This window comes from Drosophila melanogaster, chromosome 2L, assembly GCF_000001215.4.
Source record: "Drosophila melanogaster chromosome 2L".
Taxonomy (NCBI): Eukaryota; Metazoa; Arthropoda; class Insecta; order Diptera; family Drosophilidae; genus Drosophila; species Drosophila melanogaster.
In genome coordinates this window covers 5,758,363-5,779,872 of record NT_033779.5, presented here as the reverse complement: position 1 = coordinate 5,779,872, position 21,510 = coordinate 5,758,363, and the positions used below count along the sequence as shown (strand labels likewise).

Below are 21,510 nucleotides of genomic sequence, written 5' to 3'. Positions count from 1 at the left end.
TAATCAGGCGTCGGGCCAAGCACGCGTAAATCGCCTCTATTAACAGGCGTTGTAATTGCCGGTTGCATGCAGGTGATTAGCTGAAGTCCGCTCCATAGCGGAATTAGCACCGAAAGATGCGTAGTTGAGATACTTTTCGATTCCCACAGGAACTCTTACATTTATTAGTCGCCGGCGCATTTAATTTAAACGCGTCTGCTTGTGACATCACTGCCATTAATGAGCTCATGATGTAACGCACTTAAGGGTCGTAAAAGTTGAACATTATAACTAAGCCCACAGGCTTTTTTTATTCCTCTAGGGCTCGAATAAACAATAATTTAAATTTAGCTAATGAACCTAATGACCTCAGGCTGCCCTTGAACGAGTTGACCGTAATTTATATAAGTGGAACAGCCATATACCGCCGCACAATCAGGCAATCATTCCCACAAAATAATTTCCTAATCGACTTCCTTCTGGTGGTAGTTCATATTTTTAACCGCAAGTATCCGAGAAACCATTGGTAGTCCGCTGAAATAGCCACCATTTTTACAGCCCACGTGGCTATGCGATTGTATTTCCAATTGCATTTTAGCAGATCCGATTTGAGGCAATCAGCGATTTATGCCCCATTACGTCTCGTTTACTAATAACCCATAAATGTGCATTCTATCACATTTGCCAGCATTTCACACTAAGATCTATTGCTATAAACTATGCGAGTGGGTTCTCATATTTGTTTGGTTTCCACTTCATTGAGTTTTCCTTTGCTATCGGTTGGCCATCCTGTCTAATGTGCTTTGTTGGCTAAAATCGCTTCTGATAGGATTAATAACACACCATTCGCATAACAAAGCATCGGTATTGCACATCAACAAAGCTTGTAAGAAAATAAGAGGAAACAATAAATAATGCTGAGTCGACTGGAACGAATATTTAGATACACTGAATTGCTTGGTGAAGGATTGCTGATTACAATGAATATTAATTGTTCTGTTAAATATTTAGCTAAAAGTTACAAAGGTTGTGAATGGGTTTACATAAATCCTATACATTTTTTGTAAACACGAACTGAAAGTATCATTCACTTTAAAACTTTGGCTTTTAAACGAGGTACTTATATTTTAATTTTAAAGCAGTACTATGTATTTTAAGATCGATTTAAAGCCTCAACAAAAATCGCTGTTGCAATAACCATCCTCAAATGCTCCTGCCTGTAGCTGTTTTGTTGTAATGACAAGGGTACAAAAGAACCTGCCACACCCGAAAACTTTTCCCTCGCTCCTTGCAACTCGATGTGGAAGAAATGTGCGCAAAAACCAACAAGTGATATTAAATGTTGCTGTAAAAGGGGGGAAGCTGCTCAGCCCTCTCAATATATTAATACCGGCTACTTGTAGATTAAAGGGGTATACAAGACTACTTCACAAATATGCAAATGTGCTTCACAAATATGCAGTAGTATTACAATCTTTTTAAGGACTAACAATATTCATCTACAATCCAAACATTTTTTAAAAATTTGGTGTCCAATTAAGGTATACTCCTCTAGTGGAACTGTTGCTCAAAGTGCGAGCAATGAGTATCTGATAGTCGAGCCACTAGTCTCATATCTTGCTCGTTCGCATTTTTCGTGCGGTTCAGCGAGAAGAAGAAGACGGCTGGCATACGGAAAAGCTGTATACGTATACGGCGAAAATGTTGAACGCAATTGTGCTCGCACTGCTGTCACTTTTCCATTTGGTTGCCGTCCGCATAAATAAATAAAAGTCTGCGAGTGTGTCCGCATCCTGGTTGCCGGCTTTTAGCGCCGTTGTAGCTTGTTGCCAGCTTTAAGGCGCTTTAGGGTCCTTACACTTTCCGCGACTCACGATGATTCACCTCACCATTCACGTCCTGCGTTCGTTGTCATCATGACTTTGTTCTGCAAACGCACTCACCTTCTACTCGTACCGTATTCATGGCGCGTGTGATGAAAATTCGTTTTCACTCCTTGCGACGGCTGGGCGAAGTAATGAACCCGTGCTCACGTAAAACGCTTTCAGTTCGCTAGAAGAATATTCTGTTTTTTCTTCTGCTCCACAAAGTACCTGCTAATTAGCTCTCACCGAGTGGTAATCATGTAAGTCAACAATTGAACGAGAAATTTCATTAGGGCAGCCAACAATAACAGCGCGAGTATCTCAAGTACCTGGTCCGCTGTTTGGCTCCTAACTCTCCGACCTCACGATTGCGTCACTTTCCGCACACCGCGTCCTCTCTGACCAATCCATTAGTCGGGGAAAATCACATAATGCATGTAAACGATAATGAAAATGACATTAGTCCAGGCCGCACGAGAAGCGGCAAAGCCAACAACAGCAGATTGAACATCAAATTCAGATGTTTTCGCATTCCCAAGGGGAGGCAACAAAATATTTGCACAGAGATGAACTTGTGAATGCCCTTTGAAATACTTTTTTTTAAAAATTAAGCAATTAGCAACATTTTAACTTTGCCAAACCGAATGCAATATGCCCTTAGATGCACATTGTAGCATAATAATGTAATCACAATCAAATGAGTTAACCAATTGAGAACAGGGTCTTGCTTAATCTGCAATACCCTGTAGAAATGCACAACCCAGCGAACGGGAAAGCGAAATTAATGAAATTAAGCTAACAAACTGGGACCAAACCTCTGAGTGTGTGTGTGTGTGGGAAAATGTATCTATGTGGATTGGTTTACGTGGTTCGCCCACGCGTATAGCATTAAGTTTTCCAGCTCCTTTTTTTGTCGAAGCTACAATCTTCGCCCCTCCTCGTCCCCGCCCCACGGAAGTGATAATCGATTCGCACCTGTCCTGATGTGGGCGTGTGCTCTCCTGTTGCCAACTTTTCCCTTACCGCCAACTGTCGCTCATTATACGAATTAATGTCATGCATTCGCGTTCGATATTTTCCATCTTATATTTAGCATTTGTCCAGGGGAAAACAAAACCGTTGACATCAGCCAGTGGACATTGGGTGCAATTGACTACGACATAATGGCATGCAATGACATATTATTGGCAGTTAAGAGACTGTTGACCTTTAGCTCTGCTGCAATCAATAATCCCCGGGACGGAATTCGTGTTAAACAATAAATATTTACCTAATAATATCTTTGTGATCAGCAAGTCAGTCGATATAGAGGATAATGTCCCAAAAATGTATCTGAAATTCTTACTTTATATGGATATTATTCCCTTTAGCCATATTCCCTTATCTTCACGGATTTCAACACAATTTCCTTTGCATTTTCTTCTCTCTGTTAACATTTGTACTATAGAAACTTTGTTTGCTCGTTTGCTACTTACTTACTATCTGGGTGTTGCGGCAATTTATTGGGTTTTTGCTTCATAACTTCAGTTTTTGTACATTTTGATCGCGTGATAGTTGGCGTCGCTAAATAGGCAAAAACTGGCTGGCGATATACATAAACCCGTACAAGGTTCTGTCTCGACCGAAATCGGTGGTCCGTGGCAGCACCTACCCTCTAATTCGTGGCTTGTTTGTTTGCCTTTCGCTTTCGCCGCGTCTTTCCTTGGACGCTCTCTTTTGGCCAAAAGCTTCATTAGTGCCAATGCACCCATCATCGCAGTATTTGTCGCTGCCAGTTGGCAGCAAAAAGGGAGCTCCGAATTGTGTTACGCGTCCATGAGGTCAAAACCAATCGATTTTCTCGACTTTTTCGGTCGCCTTTTTTTTATATGTGATACTCCTGTTTTGTTCTTTGCATTTGAGAATTTTGTTTTCTATGGCACACGCTGCGTATGAGCAATGTATTTGGATAGGTTTGAACTTATAACTTCCACGAAACTTTATACACAGCAAAGATATCAAGTGAATTTTTTGAATGGGCTAAACAAGGTAATATTAAACTAACTACGGGTGAAACAATCTATTCCATATAAAAATAAAAAAGATGGCTTGATTTGATATTTCCGTGACGGTTGTAATTATTGTTGAGTATGGACACAATAATTTGTTGTATTCCTTTGTGTGAGTAACATTGCACGGCTATGACAAATAATTGTAGCATTAGGTGAAACGACATTATTTTTAGTGAATTAGTGGGGTCCCGCCAACCAATAGGCTAAGTAATGTGAATCCAATATCGATCGGTGCGAAAGTGTTTTTACGACATGCATCTAGACTTTATGTCTAATTTTCTCAAATTAGTTATATGAAATCATCCCTGGCTATCACATAAACCAATTTTATAGTTGTTAGACCTGAAGTATAATGTGACTAATCAAGATTCAAGAAAACGTTAGTTTTTTATATGTATTTTTTATATTCGAGATCTCTTTATTTCTAGCCATCGATTGGCAATGCTAATGAAGTTAGTACGCAAGTGCCATTGGTTGGCTTGGGATCTCCTAGAATTTTACGAGGTGGCGTAAATCTTCTTCCGCATGGAACCATTGGAATCGCCCGACGAACTGCGTGGCCACACCCTCAGCGAAATGGTTATAACTCAATTCTGTCGTTTCCGATGTCAAAACAAATGAACTAATATAAATTGAAGACTTTATGAGTGTTTCTATGAGCGCGTCCTGTCCCAAGCCATAGTGTTCCTTTCTTTCCGAGTATAAATATGCCAATGGCAAACATGGTGCGACAGGTATTTGGGCATTCATCAACTTGTGTATGACAGCATGTTGTTGGAACTGCTCGTACCATAGGTTCCACTCCCTCTCTGGTGTAGAGAATTCGATATTGACCATCAGGCCATCATTAAGTGGCCATAAAACTCTTTGTTAATTTATTAATGCGTAATTATCGATAATTACAGCCATATCTATTGACTATGGGTTGGCAGTTTTTTGTTTGTGTTGCCTGCCCGGCAATTATGTCATGCATTGTGTTGAATTTCCTGGCAAATTGCTAATTTAATTAAACTTTATTGAACACTATCACTATTGATTTTCAGCCAAGCAGGCGAAGCGAACATGAACTGATTAATAAATAAATTCGCCACTATTTTTACTTATCTAATAGTTTGAACTGTGCGGAAAATGAACCATAGATTTCTACCCCCGATCAAGTGGGTTTCTTCGATCAGCTCTACGATCCTCCCCCCATTGACCCCCGCGCCCAATCACTTTATAAGCTAGCTATCCAAAAATAATCAGCATAGGCAGAAACACAGAGGCGAAGCAAACAATGTTTTCATAAACGATTTTCGCCTGTGACCGCGTCGCAGAAATTTCTGAGAGAGGCGCAAAAGGCGAAAACGAGAAATAATGAGGCATTCCATTCGGCAGAGCCTCCCAACCATCTGGAAATGCCCAACAAGGGGCCAGCGCAATCTAATTAGACATAATAAGGCAGGCAGGCAGGCAGTTGGAGGGGGAGGGGAGGCACCATCGGGTTGAGGGCACCACTGGTCATATACCAAAGAGTTTGTCAGCTCGCAGCGGATCGACTGTTGCCAGGCGAAGGTTAGTTTCGCTATAGCCAACCAGCCACCTCCATCCACTCCAGCCGCTCCGACAACTCTTGGAACTGACCAAACGACCCAGCCGGCGAGGCCCCAAACAGCCTCACGAGAATTGGCGATCGCAGTGCGGAGTTTTTCCGGCCATGCTCTGTGCTATTAAAATATATTACAGCAGCAATTTCAGTCGACTTTATTTTTGCGCTCAGTTGCGGCTGTGGATGTCCGCAGTCCGCAGTCTGTGGTCCGTAGTCCGCGAACCGCTGTTCGCCGCTTATAACTTCATTTTTTATGGTCATGAAAGTCAATTGCAGTTTGGCATTTCTTCGATGGATTTTCCCTCGTTCGCCCGTGGAAATGCCAGCATCATCGCTTGGCTGCGACTTGGGATCTGTATTGCGGAGAAGAAGTCGTAACTTGGCGTAGAAAACTATTATTCACTTTGCAATGGAAAACATAAACCTATTTTAATTGCACTGCCCACTAGGCAAATGTGTAAATTTTTTTTGGCAATATATATTTTCTAACCTTTGTACCTATCTTAAAGAATTTTGGTTCTTGATGTTCATCTTGAGATAACCGGTTTAATCAATATGAGAAGTTTATTAACCTTCAGTCTTATCGATGACTAATGAAGTATGCAAATCTATATATTATAACAAACCAAGGATACAAAAAATGGAGATTTTTCTATACAGAACAGATTGAGCACAACATACCCTTGAACTCTAGGGTGCTTTTTTTTTTTTGTAGCAACCCACATTCATTGTTGCAAAACAAACGTGTGTCGCACTTCACGTTGCCGTTTTTGGGGGCACAACTTCAGTTGGCAAATTGAAAACTCATAATAATTCTCACGTTTCGCTCCAAATTTTTTAAGTCATACAACTTTGGGGTTTTGCATAATCACCATATATCACAACGAGTCACACACGCCGCAGCCAAAACAAAGTGACGAAGAACAGCCGCAAAGTGTGTGTACGTGTGAAAAGGAACCTGAAAAATCATATAAACATATAAATAGTTTGGGTATCGAATGATTATAATGCCAAATGTGATCGTTAGGGTGGCAACTAAAGCTCCAGACGTGTTGCCAAGCCGACTTCCTCTGGTTCTGGGATTAAGTTTCTCTCTTCAATCAAACTTTTATCGGAACTCAAATTGTTTGTGTACTTGGCTCGGTTTCCTGTGAAGTGAAGTGCGGATTGACCGACTCCTACTATGCAAATTCATCATCCGACAATGCCCCAGAAACACACAAAACCGGTGGCACTTTAAGTGCCCTCCAGGAGGCCCACGCGTCCGCCTACCAACCAAATTAACGATGGAGCAATGAACTCAAAACACGACGGTCCATACGGTCTAATAGTTTTGAATTTCGGAACTCGTGTGGACCTCTGATGGACCCCCAAGGCAAGTCCGCTAATGAATGTTTTTGTCTTCTCCAGAAGCCGCGATTGATTTGTATTCATCTGGCCAACACACCTTGCCAATTGTTGTTTTTTTTTTTTTGGCAAAGAAAATATACTTTGTGCCTGGAAAATAATATTTTTATATGCGATATTCAGGTGTAAGGTCAGGTGTTTCTTATGGCAGTTCGCACAGAACAAAGGGCAGTAGATGAGCAAGGTTTCAATAGTGTGCTCTAGGCAATCCCATACAAACCAGTTGTTTTTCTAAGCATTTACTGGGTACTTTTTTGCTTATAAAGAATTATCCAGCCTAAAAAAACTTAGCGAGTTTGGATAAGAACTATCTGAACTCGAAGCGGAAGTTAAGGGCACGCTTAAATGACGTAAAATGTTTAACAATTGAATGCAGCTTTTATATTGTATATTGTATTTTAAATATGTATACTATTTAGCCAAAGTCGTTGCACCCGTGAATGAATATTTAATTTCGGTGGCATCCCTCAGATTTATTGTGAATCACAAAGTTGCCGTGCGCACATTTTGTATGCACAAGACCTGAACTGCTTTCAAAGTGGCATTGAGATCTTTAAACAAGTCGACACCCGCATCTTGGAGCAGAGAAGAGTGCTTGGCAAACGGAGACCCACGTAAGCACTTCCTGTGCGACATTTTGTTTGGTTAACCACGCTGAATGATAAGCAATCATTCAGTTAATTGATAACGAGCTCAAACAATACGCTAGCTGAAAAGGGAAGCATGTACGATACGTGGGTTGGAGAAAACTGTGCCAATTAGACAGGAATGCAGCAGTTTCATTTCAAGAGTCTGCGGCTTCAGTCTATTTGCTACCAAATGGAGCCCAATAAAAGGCAAGCAAAACTACATATATTCAGTTTCAACCGAATGTTTTTAATATTTATCAATTACCGGTCTAAGAAATAGCAGCAGTTGACTTATCACATTTTCTAATAGAAATATTTTGAAATTCCGTATAAAAGCTTACATTTGAAAATGTACAAGGAAATTAAAAAGCAATTCTACTGCTTTTTATTATTTAATTAAAAATAAATTCGAGTGAACATTAACAATTGATTTAAAGAGTGTACAAATTTTTAATGCAATAACCTACCTATTTCAAGTGAACAAAAAACATATAAAAAGTAAAACAACTTATGAGTTAAGTTTATAGATTTCTTTCTGTGCTGGTATCATTATTTAATTAAGATTGACATTTTAAAGCTGTTGAGATTTCCAAGAGTAATACGCGTTAAAATATGACGTCTTCTCTATCAAACTTAATCTTGTGATTACTCGTTTATTGTGTATTTTATAATTAAAATGCTATCAATGAAGACGTCTGATCAATAAAAAAAAAAACATGTTACACTCAATTGTTAAACACAGCCTGCAATTTTCAATTAAAACTACACGCTTCGGATAAGCGTTGCTTATATAAGAAATAAACTTTTATATTTTTTACTTTTCTAAGTACACAATAAATCTGTGCGAGTTTATTCATAAAAAATATAAATAGTTTAATTTAAATTCTGTTATCACGGCTCAATTTTCTAGCATAAGGCCAGCAATGACTTTCAAACTTATGAATTCTCAAACCTTTGAATAACGCCATCTACCGTAAAGGGTGTTTCTTTTAAATCTGTGAGAGGGCGCTGCTGTAGAACTACATGTTTTCTACATGGATATCTACATGCTAGCATGGACATGATTTTAGTTTCGCGCATCTGTTGTTTTTCAAATCATGTTTTACAAATGAACATATATTTTAATGTTAATTTTTTTTTGCAGCTACAACATGCGTTTTGAGCCTCTGGGCCAGAAAATGTTCACCCGCCGCAATTGGTTGTTGCGCTGCAGCATCCTTATCAATGTGGCGGTGATCCTGTACATTGGCAGTCAATTGATGATCGGCGGCGGCAACAACTTCTCGAACGGCGGTGGCTTCCTGCTGCAGGAGCAGCAACAGGTGTCAATGATGCAAGTGGGCTCCGCCTCATCAGCGGCCCAGGTGCAGCAGCAACAGCAGCCCACTCCCAAGAACCAGAACGTAAGATACATCTAGATAATGCTCAAGCGAACTTTGGAACTAACGCCTCGTTTCCTCTTTAGCAGGTGGCCGAGATCTTCGAGTCCGAGGAAAAGCAGCTGGTCAATGCCAACGCAGATCCTCCAGCAGCAGCGGCTCAGGTGGCTGATGGCGGTGCTGGAGCCCCGCAGTTGGCGAACGATAGTGGTGCCGGGGCGGCTGCTCTGGGCGATCCCTCCCAGGTGATAGGAAACATTGGGCCCGGCGGTGTCGCCGAGGTGAACAATAGCCAGTCTGACGGCGGCTACATAGTCACAGGCGATGAGAAGGAGCTGGAGGAGCGTGTGCGATCGTTGATCAACTGCTTCGACCACGACTACCACCAACAGACCTTGCAGCGTGGCGACTTCTGGGTGCTGCAGAACTACGTGCGGGCGGAGCATGGCGACATCAAGTGCCATGAGTCGATCACCTACACCACGCACGCGGACTACACGTTCCTGGACAACCTGGTGCCGCTGTTGGAGCGCTGGAACGCCCCGGTGAGCATTGCCATGCACGCGCCCGGCACGGACTTCCAGCCCACTCTGGACTCGATCCGGTATCTGCGAGAGTGTCTGCCCGGCAGTCACCTGGTGCGCGCCTATACCACCTTCCACATCTACTTCGGAACCAAGCACATTCCTAAGTCTGTGCCCAAGCCTCACGAAGTCTTCAAGACGGGATACAACTGCACACTTCCACCTCCGTACTTCAACGTCAGCTCCGGGCACCTGTACAAGGCGCAAAAGAAGTTGCTGTATCCGGTGAACGTTGGTCGTAACATTGCCCGCGACTCGGCACTCACCCACTTTATTCTGGCTTCAGACATCGAGCTGTATCCGAACCCGGGTCTGGTCAAGAAGTTTCTCGAGATGATTGCTCGCAACGAACAGTACTTGAGACGCAAGGCACCCAGGTGAGTTGCCTTCAGTTCCTTGACAGAAAGACCTTGTGATTGAGATCTAACATCTATTGCACATTACAGAGTATTTCCATTGGCCATCTTCGAGGTGGAAGAGAACTCCCCAGTGCCACACGACAAGACAGAGCTACAGGAGTTCCTTCGCACGGGCAAAGCCATACCATTCCACAAACGAGTGTGCGCCAGCTGCCACGGGGTGCCCAAGTCCAAGGAGTGGATGTCCGCCAACGAGACAGATGAACTAAGTGTGTTTCACATAGGTAATGAATTATAATTATATCTTTGTTGCATTTAGATTAATTTCTTATGTTGCCATTGCAGGAAAACGAACGGGTTACTATGTGCACTGGGAGCCCATATATATTGGAACTCATGCCGATCCCCATTACGATGAACGGCTCAGCTGGGAGGGTAAAAGCGACAAGATGCCTCAGGTGAGTCATTCCGCATTATTGCAAAGCAGCAGTAAACTTAATAATATTATTTATTCACAGGGCTATGCGCTTTGCGTAATGGACTACGAGTTCCACATATTGGACAACGCATTCCTGGTGCACAAGCCGGGCATCAAGGTGCTGAAAAAGGACAACCGACGAGCGATGTTGTCCGGCAAGACAAACCAGCTGATACGGAAGATCATCTATCCAGAACTCAAAATAATGTATGGCATGCGCAAGGGATGTGCGATATAGTAACTAATACTGAAGCCAAGCTGAGGTCAGTCCCGATTGAACGGGAAGGAGGAAAAGGCGAAAAGACTACAACCAACTTCACTATTACTATTTGCAATGCTATAGATCGGTTGTGTTGACTACCGGTTCCCATTCCCTCTATAGCATTGAATGCGCACTTCAAGTGCGTGTTTTACAATTAGCTAGAGACTTAGCCCTAGAACTATAGAGCATTATGTAGTTAGGCTTAGCTATAGGTCAGGACGTGTAACGCCATGGGGGCCTATTGGGTTTTACCGCGTTCTGGGTTATCTTTTTCTACTCTGCAAAGCCTTGAGAGCATGGCTTACATAGACTTAACGTAGTTAAATGTGGCTTTTAGGTATCATGGTGTATTCCATTTAGCTGGCCATTCTTAAGTTGGAACTAGACGTCAAGTAAGCAGTCGGCCCTTTTGATAGAGCGTGCTTAAGAATACACGCCCAAAATTGATTCACTTCCAAGAAATTTCTGTAAATAATAACACACTAGGACCTTTCATTTCTTCTGTTCTCTGGACATAAGCGGCCAGAGACCTGGGTTATGCGGTGTCCACCACTCATAGGCAGTCATTATCAGTTACTTTTAGTCTAGGCCATAAACTTAAGTTGAACGTTATTTAGTTGAATTTTCCATATACATTCATTAACGAGTTAAAAATAGTTTTTATTGGATATTCTTTTCAAAATACTCAAAAAGAGAAATTGAGAGCAACATTATTTTCGTATACCGGGGCGAGTTTCCTAGACATCAGCAAAACAAACAGTCTTACCACTTTTTTGTGTTTTATATATTTCCGCATTAAAGGCATAGATTAAACAATGTTTTTTGGGCAATGTAGACTTACTGCAAAGACCAAAATTTAGATTAGACCGATACCGGGCCAAAACAATTCCAACGTTAAATATTTGACTTGATTAGCAGAGTAGGAATCATTGAATTGAAACGTATTAAATAGACTTTGAGAGTTAAAGCGTAATAGTAATAATGATAAAGACAAGTTTCAAACAAAAAAAAACACAATTACTATTAAAATTTATACAAGAAACACACACATTGAGAATTGATTTGTTTACTTACCGCACTGAATGGTAGGCAGAGCAATTAATGCGATTGAAGATTACATTTCAATAAGCATAAATGCGAACCGTGATATTTGTACTAGTAAAGCGATTTGGAGATGTTAAACCTATTTGATAAGAAATGAGTGGGCGACGATCAAAAGGAAAGATCAGAGACCCATATGCATTAAACTTAATCTAAATTTAGTTTTGTATATGTTTTTAATTAGTGTTGAACATTAAGTCAAACTTGTGCACATATAAATGTTAAAAAACAACATTGCGAAATCGAGTCCGCGATTAGATTTCGAGTGAAATGCTGAAGGTTTTTGTTGCGTAGGCCTTAACACAATAAAGAAATGTAATTGTAACTAAGCTATCGGTTTTAGAGAGTTTAAAAAAGATTAGTACTTAGCTGAAAAACAGCAAATTTTACGTATGTTGTTGGAAATTGAATGATGTACGTTTTCGATGTGACTTGGGAACAACATACAACAATTGGTGTTTGTATAATTACATAAGCCTTGATTCCGCTGATATCATGTTTGCAAATCAAGTCTTCGCTCAAAAATTGATTTAATTGCATATTTTCCATTCGTAAGACTAAAATATCACTAAACATAATAAAAATGTTGAAAATGTAGCTAAGAGCAGAATTAAAATATAATTAGAATACAACAATTTGAATTAAAGAATATATTTGTATGATGTAAAGAAAAGTGTAAAAGTGCCTTAGACAAAACGATAAACATAAATTATTTGTAAGTCCATTAATCAAGCAGCTGAATACTATTTAGTTTGCAATTAAATTGGCAACGCTGTGTGTTCATGCATACAGCATATTTTTGTATGTATATAAATAAAACCGAAGGGCAATGTATTAAACTATAATGTTTACTATATATCGAAATAGATTATTTTTTATAACTTGAGTCTATGTCACAATTCCTATTGAATGAGTCTTCTTGATGATTCACAGCCTGCCAATTATTTAACTTCTTTTGTTTAATGAAGAATACTTTTAATTAAGTTGTCATCTAATTTTATTAGGATTTATAACTAATTTGACTAGAAGTCCTTGATCGTAAAATTTAGATTTACACATATTTCAAGAACGCCTCATATGTCCAAATAAAAATGTTTTAATAGGTAATTGCAACTCTGCTGAGCATGGACTACTAGCTAAAACCTAAGGAAAGCTACACAAAAAAAAAAAAAACGATAAAATAAAGAAGAAAAAAAAATCAATATAAAAGTCTATAAATTTAACCACAAATTTAAAACAAATGGTCGATTGGGTATACGTACGATATCTCTGTCAAATTTCATTTGTTTCGATGCCTTAAACACGTTTTTCTGTCTCATTACTTAATTTAAGCTTTGGTTCTTTAAAAATCCCCACAGCCCAAGCTAAGGCCTAATACCAAGATCATTGTCAGATTTTCGTGATTGGTACGGCCTCATGGGCGCAGTCGGCCTTGACTTTATGTTGGATTTTCTGGTTTTTATTCATTTTCGGCTGGCTGTTCACCGAAAACAAAAGTGCGAAATATGGAAATCAAATCGAACATAAATTAGATACAAACTTCGTTGATTAATATTTAAAACAGTTGCTAACTGAAACTTAACGCAGAGCTTTCCGGTTTGATGAACTGACTCAACTCGAACGAAAGTGAGTCGAAAGTATTTATTCTTCATTTTTTCTTCGGGAATCTGACAATTTTATGAGCAGAAACAAATCCCCACAAGAAATCTTATTATGAAAGAATCAATATCTCCATGTACAAAATGTGGTTGGAGAGTCAACTTAAGTTATAATCGCAGTTGCATTAATGTTTCATTTCTGTCGAAATATTGTGCCATCGAATGTCTTTTTCGTTTATTCGTTATTTATTGACAAGTTTGTTTTCATGGCAATTGAGTGAGGCTGAGATTACGACGGCGGCGGCAAAAGCTGTTGCGAATCCCCACCAGGCAGCAGGGGAAGATCCCCAAGCTCCGGCGACGTTTCGGCTCGCTCCGATGATCATCATCCAAAAGAGCTTCAGCCGGAGCAGCTTCAGCTTCGAGTGTGAGGTTGCCAGTTAATATCTGCGTTGCGTTTCTAGCGCGAAACAGTCGAAATTGTCAGCTCGTTGGCTGAGCATCGCAGTAGCTCTTCCTTAGTTTAACTTTTAGTGATCACATTGCCATTCGAAAACAACAAGAGGATTTAAACAAAATGGCTAAAATCTTAATCAGTGCTCTATTGTGCGTTGCCATGTTTGGCTCAATGGGTTAGTATACTATAGTTTTTAATACTATTATTTCGCAAAACAAATGACTTTGGTCACAAACTTTTCTGGTGCTATACTCTATAGTGGCGAAAAGTTCGAGAAGGTGACACAAACATTTGCATATATGTACGTCAGCACAAAATTTCAGGAAACATTAACACATTTAACTCATTTCATCTTGAAGAATTAAAGATTCAATGGTGCGGAAACGAATTAAAGTTAATTCTTATTGCTTCCTATATAAACAAATTCGTATTTCATAGAAAAAAGTGCCAAGACCCACATTATCGTATGTCCCACGTTTGGATGAAACTACATACATATGTGCAATTATTCACTTTTACAACGCGTAAAACTGCTACTCATTCGATTCACAATAGCAGGAAATTACGCGAATTTTCATGCAAAGTAACTAAAGTAAATGTTTTATAGAGAAATGCAAAGAAAGCTAGTAATTATTGCCAACGTGATGGCTAATATGTAAAATCCCACCGAAATTTCATTGATATTTCAAGGTCAGCAGGCAGCCTTTTCAGAAATTTGATTCACACGCCGAAGCGGGCAGAGAAACATGGCTATTGCATAATCTTTGCCTGGCACCAATGGTCGGTCCATTGTGTGGAACGGGTTTATCTCGCGGATAGCGGTCAGACATGTTGGGGGAGCTGGAGGCGACAGATCCATCTCGGTGCGTGCCCAGCCGGTTGTTGTGACCTTTAAGCGCGTTTGCACCTCTTTCGATTCAGTACGACATAATCTTCAGTGTGTCAGGTTTCGAAAAAACCAACGGTCGCGAATCAGATTTCGAGATGAACGTCACGTTTTGTCCGAAATCTATTTGAACACATATGGGAAAAGTAATTGCATGTTTATGGATTCAATTTTTTTGGGTTCAAATAGGGAAAAGCCGGTTACTTTGGTTGAAGCTTTAAAATTATCAAATAGGATAGCAAAAAAAAATAATGAAAACCACACAAATCGTTAACGTTGTGAACATTCACAAGATAACCAGCATTTTTAAATAAATTTGTGTGATTTTAAATTGATCGGCGTAAAATTAAAAAAAAGCGACTAATGACGTCAGTGACAGCAGCTAAATGTGTCCATTGAATTTTAAACTGGTTAATAGGGTAACAGGTTTTTAATAGTACAGCCACTCGAGTATAGGGCCTTAACGATTTAATATGAAAAGATTTTTAGCACAGCTTTTAAAATTAGATGGCATTATAAGCGATGGTTTGTATGCATCCCTAAAAATCCCAAAAAATTCCCTAAAATCCCAATCCCACTATATACTAACATTTGAAACAACTTAAAACAACTACCATCACTTCATCAAAGTCCCTGGCACTTGTCTACCACTTAAACTCTTTTCTGTTACATCGCATTAAATAAACATCTTTGAATTATATTCGCGGGTTCAACAACCGGGGTATGTGCCCACAAAGTCATTAAAGTTTCAATACCCGGGTATGTGTATGTAATATCGCGGGAAGACGAGAAAATCCATTGTCAAGTGGAATGTTGCCCTACGGCAATCCCACGACTTGTCGTTGATCATAAAGTACGTATCAAATAGTTAAAACAAAAAATAAAAAAGAGCCAGTTTCCCATCATAACTCATTAGAGGTAAGCTAGCAAACGCAATCCCATGGATCGATATTAACCGACGTACGCTATTTCTTCCAGCTGCCGCCGCCGCCGGTGCATGCAAGGAGGCGAATGGAACTGCTCCCGTGTCCGGATCCTGCGATGCCTACATTGAGTGCAAGAACGGAGTGGCCGAGGAGAAGCTCTGCCCCGACGGTCTGCTGTACAACGAAAAGTCCACGGGTTACCCCTGCGGCTATCCGATCGACGTGGAGTGCACCCAGGGCCAGGCCCGCCTGCAGGCCGCTCAGCCAACGGATGAGTGCCCCCACCAGTTCGGATACTATCGCATGGGTGATGCCAGCCATTGTGGACAGTTCATGAACTGCGCCGCGGGCCGTGGCTTCGTGTTCGACTGCCCCGAGGGTCTGGCCTGGAATCCGGCCACCTACAAGTGCGATTGGCCCGATCAGGTGGAGGACTGTGACGCCGAGGCCTTCCTGGGCTTCCGCTGCCCAGCGCCGGCACCCAGATCTGAGCTGCTCGGCGAGCAGGAGGCTGACTACACCTTCCACCCGTCGCAGGACAATTGCCAGGTGTACTTCATCTGTATCGAGGGACGTCCGCGTCGCATTGGCTGCGGCGAGGACCAGGCTTTCAACCAGGAGCTGAACCAGTGCGACGACATCGAGAACGTGCCCAACTGCAGCAGTGCCATCCGTGAAAAGGGTGCCCAAATCAAGGCTGCTCGTCTTCACGCCAGGAAGAACTAAGTCAATCCAGTTGTGATTTTTCCCATGCACATGCCATATGGCGATAGGTTGCTCGAGTTTTCTAGTCTGTAGTTAAAGAATTTGGCAAACTGATTGTTGACATTTTGCGCGTCGAAATAAAAAAAAAAAAGGAAAAACAAAAACCACTTTAGCTTTATTCAATAAATAATCTAGCTCTTCATTTATATGACATCTTGCTAATAAATGCGTGATTTCTTTGTAATTACAGCTCTTGGCTCGCCGGAATGCCCCACGCCCAATGGACGATTTGCATCGGGTGACCAGTGCGACTCTTACACAGAGTGTCAGGATGGTACTCCCGTGGAGAAGCTGTGTCCGGACGGCCTGCTCTTCCACCAGCGCACCAAGGCGACCGGAGAGTGCACATACGCCCCGTACTCCACCTGCAAGGAGAGGGCTCGCCTGCAGCCCGCCAACGGAACGGAGGAGTGTCCCCGCCAGTTCGGCTTCTATCCGAACGGAGATGCGACCAAGTGCGGCGTCTATCGCAACTGCGCCCACGGCGTGGCCAGCCTAACCAAGTGCCCCGAGGGCCTGGCGTTCAACGAGGAGACCTACCAGTGCGACTGGCCCGATCTAGTGGAAAGTTGCAACGCCGAGGCGTACCTGGGCTTCAATTGCCCCGCCGCCGATTCCGCCGATGATAGCGCTGCCGCCGCCGTGGATGTCAGCCCGGAGGGTGAGCTGCGCTACTATCGCCATCCCCAGACCTGCAAGAAGTACTTCGTGTGCGTCAACGGACATCCGCGCCTGTACAACTGCGGCAAGTATCTGGCCTTCAACTCGCAGACGAAACTGTGCGACTTCTACAACAAGGTGCCCGAGTGCTATGCCCTGCTCAAGGAGAAGCAGCGCCTGAAGGCGGAGAAGCAACAGCCCCAGGTGGCTCAGCCGGAGGACTAGGCCCTTCGAGAAACCGATGGAATCTCAGAGGCTGCTACCCGTACACTTCCTGTGCAATAATTATTATGCTGTAGATATGTAACTGCTTATTGGTTATGCAATGAATAAATAAGTAATCTATATAGAAAAGGATTTAAATTGATAATTTTAATCTTTTGGGGATTCAAAAATTTGTAGTGGTAAAAATCGATGTTCTTTCACTTTTGAGAAGAGATTTCTTAAAGTATATAAGAAAATTTAAACAACTTCATTTGGTTTCTTGAGTTTGTAATTTATTATCAGTTTCAGATTTTACGTTTTTTGAATTTAGTGTGTTAGTTATTAATAATAGGTTTCTTACTAGTACTCGGTAGATTAATTAAACTTATATTATGTTACATAAGTAAGATGGCAAACCACTTCCACACGTTTAAGCATTTGTTTGCGAACTCATCATGGTCATTTTCTTCACTTCATTTATAATTTTTACAACGTCTTCATTTATTAAAAAAATATTGTTTTTAAGAACCAATTTTAATCCGCAGTTACGATGTTTTTTTAGAAATAATTTAAGCTCGAATTTCGTATTGTTGATTTAAAACATTTATTCTGCATTTATCACTAAGTAACCAATTAATTTTCGTTCAGAATTGTTTAGGACTGCTTAAAACTAAATTCTTCATTTATCCATATTTTGGATCCGATCGCTTCCGTTTCCTTTGATTCGTTTCTTCTTTGGCTATAAAAATTAAATTACATATAGGTATTGTTTTTTGAACTTTTGCACTATTCTGTTGTAGATGTTTTTGCTGTTGTGTGAGTATCAGTTTGTTCGTTATATTAAATTACAACAAATAATTGGTAGTTAAGTACAGTATTATATTTGCTTTTACAAATTTTTGTTTCACTTCGATTCATATCATTTCTTTCTTTCTTGCTTTGTGGTGCTTGGCTAAGGCGACTTTTGTTTGGTTGTTTTCACTTTGTTTTTGTTGTCTTTACATTTTGCAATATATTTAACTTTTGTATCCGTTTTCATGCTTTCCGCTTTCTTTTACATATACAGAAATAAACAACTTGCACTGAATGAGAACTAAACAAATAATATTTCGACGAAAAGAGTAAGTTCGGAAAAGAAAACAAATGTCTTAGTCGTTTTAAAATTTGTGCTAGAAATTCGGCTATTAAAATTATTTAAGTTCATACACACACTTGAGAAAAAGTACATATCCTTTCATTTCATTGTTTTTGTTACATTTTGGTTTTCACTTTAACATATTCAGTCTTTCAGCTTTTAACATAAATAAATTAATTAAATTAATTTATTTAATTACATTTAAAACATCATGCTGCTTGTTGCCTGTAAATAATTTTGAGTTCTATTGCATTTATGTGGTAATTTTTCAGTTGTCTGCCTATCATTGCTTGTTTTTAAATTTATAGCCAAAAAGGTTTTTCAAAAATTTTGAAGAAATTTTCATCCTTAGTCAAAGTTTGTTGTAGAAGCCAAAAGTTTTGGTTGCTTGCTGCTGCCTTCTTTAACTTAAATCTATGCTATATATTTCGTTTTTCATCATTTACATTTAATTGTATTAATTATATGTTTGGTAATATAGTTTTTCAACTACTCCCCTCGTTTATTTTTTCGCGCTTTTGAATAGCTTTTTCTCCTAAAATGTTTTAGTTTTTTTTTCCCATACGTTTAAAAACTTTTTTTGTGGACGTAGAATCTCTTTGCTTTGGGTAGTTCAAAATGTGTCGCTTAATTTTAATTAATCGATATATAAGAAATATATAAAATTTTGTGTCTAAATTCAGTTGTTTTTAGGAGCTTTTTTTTGTGAAAACTAAAATAACTTCTCTTTCACGTACTGTCTTAAAAGTTTATCAAATACTCTCCGTTTAATTAAAACTTTTTTTATTTTCTTGGTTTTTGGGTGGGGCTTAAGTTATTATAGTTTTATATAGTCTTTCCATCGATCATTGCTTTAATATACGTCAACTCAAAAGTTTTCTAAATTTGTTCTCGTTTCGCTCGTTTCTTACTGTGTAAACCGGTCTCTTGTTAAGGCATCTGCATTTTGTCACTGAAGTTGTGTTTTTTCTTTTGTTTCTAGTTTTGGTTTTGCATTTTTACAGCATGTTTTAGCTGCATTGGATTTGGTTTTATTTTTAAATTTCGAAACAAGACTTGCCAAAATATAATATTAATTTGCGTTTGCCCAAAGTTTTTAAATTTTTTTCATTGACTCCTAAAAACAACGAAATACGGTTTTGTTCTTTATGATTAATTTTGCTGTGCCTTAAGATACAATTTCGTTTTTTTTTTTCAAAATTTTCGTTCACTTTGTAGTACTGTAATGGACAAAGTTTCCCGTTTCCCTTTGTAATGAAATGGGTTTTATTCGTTAAAGTTTTGTTAATTTCGAATTAAATTTAGGTCTCTGAATAAACTTAAACTATTAATTTTGTGGCCTAACTTTACAATGCGCATTAAGTAATTTTAGTATGTTTCTTAAAAATATTTATTTTTTGCACGCAGATAAGCGCGTCGCTGGATAACCATGCTTAATTGGTAAGCTGAAATAATTTGAATTTCTAATATAAAATCCTTAAAAAAATAAAAAAAAAACACAATTTCATTTTTCATAATATAAGAACATTTTAATAAAAATTCATTTAAACATAAATTGGAAAAACTTAACATTAAGCAATAAAATATAAATGTTTAAGAATCAAAAGTATATGACAATCAGAATCAAAATGAAGGGGAAACTTAACTTTTTAAAGCAATTTAAAACATATAGAACGGCATTAAAACGCCTACACTTTATTTATAACCTAAAAAATGTTCTTACTTAAATAGGATATTTTGTGCCACCAATTAATGGAATTTTCGCTTTTTACCGCCACGTTTCTTTCCCTTCCCCTTTTTGGCCAGTTTGCGCTTTTTGCTTCCATCTCCACGCAGGGCTGATTCCCGACTGATCTCCCCAAGAATTTCATCGCCAAGTGTGCCTGCGGATAGATGAGTCGGTTTAAGTTAAGCATATTAAGTGAGTAGTAATGGAAACATACCCAAGGTGGTCAGTTTTCGCTGGCGATGCTTCTCCGCCTTGGTCACCGGCAGACGCATCAAGTAGGTCTCCTCGTACTCCTGCTTCTCCTTCTGAGCTTGAGAAAGCATCTGCTGAGCACGCGAACCAGATGAAATCTCTGTAGGAGCATCCAAGTACTCCTCTTTGAGGTCCTGCAGCATGGAAGACCTGGTTGGAAAAATTAGATACTTTGCTATTAAATGGACACTAGTGGGAAACGGTTGTCAAACTCACGTAATGGCCCGCTTCTTGGCCCGATCCAGTGCCTTTTTCTCCTTGTCGGCATCGCGTTCATCGCCATCGTAATAAACGGGCTTGATGCGCGGTGGCACGTACACTCCGGACTTTCCGGCTGTGGCCGCTTTCCGGGGCATTTTCGCTGCGCCGGCCTCGTCCTCATCCTCCTCATCGTCGTCCTCGTCCTCCTCATCGCTGTCATCTTCTCCATCATCCTCATCTCGGCCTGCTCCGCCTGCGCTGCTCATCATATCATCTGGGTTGGGTTTGTAAAGTATGGGATCCGTACTGCTTGAGACGCCAGTGGTGGCTGTCTTTACCAGTTTGTCAATCTGATAGCGTAGCTTGTGGTCTATGGGCCGAATCTTCTCCAGCACAGTGCGAATCTCGATCAGACGTTCGATGGAGGGATCACCCTCAATGGTCTCGCCGGAGCATTTGCGCAGCACCACATATGTCAGATTGATCAAGTAGTCCAGTAGCATGTGGTACTTCACTTCCAGAAAGCTCAGGCCGTACTCTGTGGTTAGCTCGCCTCGCTTGACTCGCTGCAGCATGCCCTCCACCAAGTCAGTCACCTGTTTCACATTGCTGTTCATCTCCCCGAGCAACTGAATCGCCTGCGGGATGTCCTGGCCCTGTGCCTCGCAATCGTAGTCCAGTGCCTTCAAGGAAGCGTTAAAATGAGAAGGGTAGTGAGTACAGGAGTCATAAGAATGACTGACTTAAGTGCATTAAGTACTAAGCTATGGGTTTTTACTAATTTCGTGCTGCATCAGCTTACCATGCTTGATTCCAGATGTGTTCTAAGCCAGTAGTCGGCTATTTTGGTCGATTCAATGTGCCACCATATATGCAAACACTTTACCACGTCTGCCGCCCTTTGCCCCGTCGAGTGTCGCGCAACTCATTTGCATATTTTATTGGTTGCCATTTAATTATTTGCATTTTACAACATTTTTGGCAGCACACACACCACCTTACCGCCCACACCTCA

At 40.3% G+C, this 21,510-nt stretch overlaps 3 protein-coding genes and 1 non-coding gene across 11 annotated transcripts in view; 2 read left to right on the top strand and 2 right to left on the bottom strand.

Moving 5' to 3' along the window:
• Nucleotides 1–12,871, top strand: part of CG9171 (uncharacterized protein) — a 33,252-nt gene extending 20,381 nt beyond the window's left edge. For 2 of the 5 annotated variants that reach the window (NM_135114.5, NM_164660.4), the window contains 5 exons: nt 8,664–8,922; nt 8,985–9,859; nt 9,929–10,125; nt 10,187–10,299; nt 10,360–11,620. In NM_135114.5, coding sequence (NP_608958.2) covers nt 8,671–8,922; nt 8,985–9,859; nt 9,929–10,125; nt 10,187–10,299; nt 10,360–10,557 — 1,635 coding nt within the window. In that variant the 5' untranslated portion in view covers nt 8,664–8,670 and the 3' untranslated portion in view covers nt 10,558–11,620. Of the gene's footprint in view, nt 1–6,274; nt 6,859–7,356; nt 7,727–8,663; nt 8,923–8,984; nt 9,860–9,928; nt 10,126–10,186; nt 10,300–10,359 lie in introns of those variants that run through there. The other 3 variants (NM_001273177.1, NM_001273176.1, NM_001169420.3) reach the window with 3 other exon arrangements.
• On the bottom strand, nt 8,336–10,121 carry asRNA:CR31912 (antisense RNA:CR31912). Of its 2 annotated transcripts, none has more exons than NR_124101.1 (2): nt 9,749–10,121; nt 8,336–9,674 (listed from the first exon to the last, which is right to left on the bottom strand). The 2 variants fall into 2 exon arrangements; NR_073726.2 differs by having other exon boundaries at nt 8,660–9,674.
• Nucleotides 12,872–13,730: 859 nt separating the features above from the next.
• obst-E (obstructor-E) lies at nt 13,731–17,320 on the top strand. 2 transcript variants are annotated; one of them, NM_164659.3, is made up of 2 exons: nt 13,731–13,912; nt 16,505–17,320. In NM_164659.3, exons 1-2 carry the CDS (start codon nt 13,858–13,860, stop codon nt 17,197–17,199), a joined length of 750 nt encoding a protein of 249 aa, NP_723116.1. In that variant the 5' UTR covers nt 13,731–13,857; the 3' UTR covers nt 17,200–17,320. The 2 variants fall into 2 exon arrangements, with proteins under 2 accessions (NP_723116.1, NP_608957.1); NM_135113.3 differs by lacking the exon at nt 16,505–17,320 and adding an exon at nt 15,602–16,413.
• A 132-nt stretch (nt 17,321–17,452) lies between these two features.
• Nucleotides 17,453–21,510, bottom strand: part of CG11030 (uncharacterized protein) — a 37,765-nt gene continuing 33,707 nt past the window's right edge. Inside the window, exons 2-4 of one of the 2 annotated variants that reach the window (NM_001273174.1) lie at nt 20,511–21,178; nt 20,257–20,444; nt 17,453–20,196 (exon numbers count right to left, since the gene is read on the bottom strand). In NM_001273174.1, coding sequence (NP_001260103.1) covers nt 20,063–20,196; nt 20,257–20,444; nt 20,511–21,178 — 990 coding nt within the window. In that variant the 3' untranslated portion in view covers nt 17,453–20,062. The remainder of the gene's footprint in view (nt 20,197–20,256; nt 20,445–20,510; nt 21,179–21,510) is intronic. The other variant, NM_135112.3, reaches the window with a different exon arrangement.

Coding starts and splice junctions, on each gene's coding strand:
- obst-E (NM_164659.3), top strand. CDS start 13,858: ATGGCTAAAATCTTAATCAGTGCTCTATTGTGCGTTGCCATGTTTGGC. Junction 13,913..16,504: donor TGCCATGTTTGGCTCAATGG/GTTAGTATACTA, acceptor TTGTAATTACAG/CTCTTGGCTCGCCGGAATGC.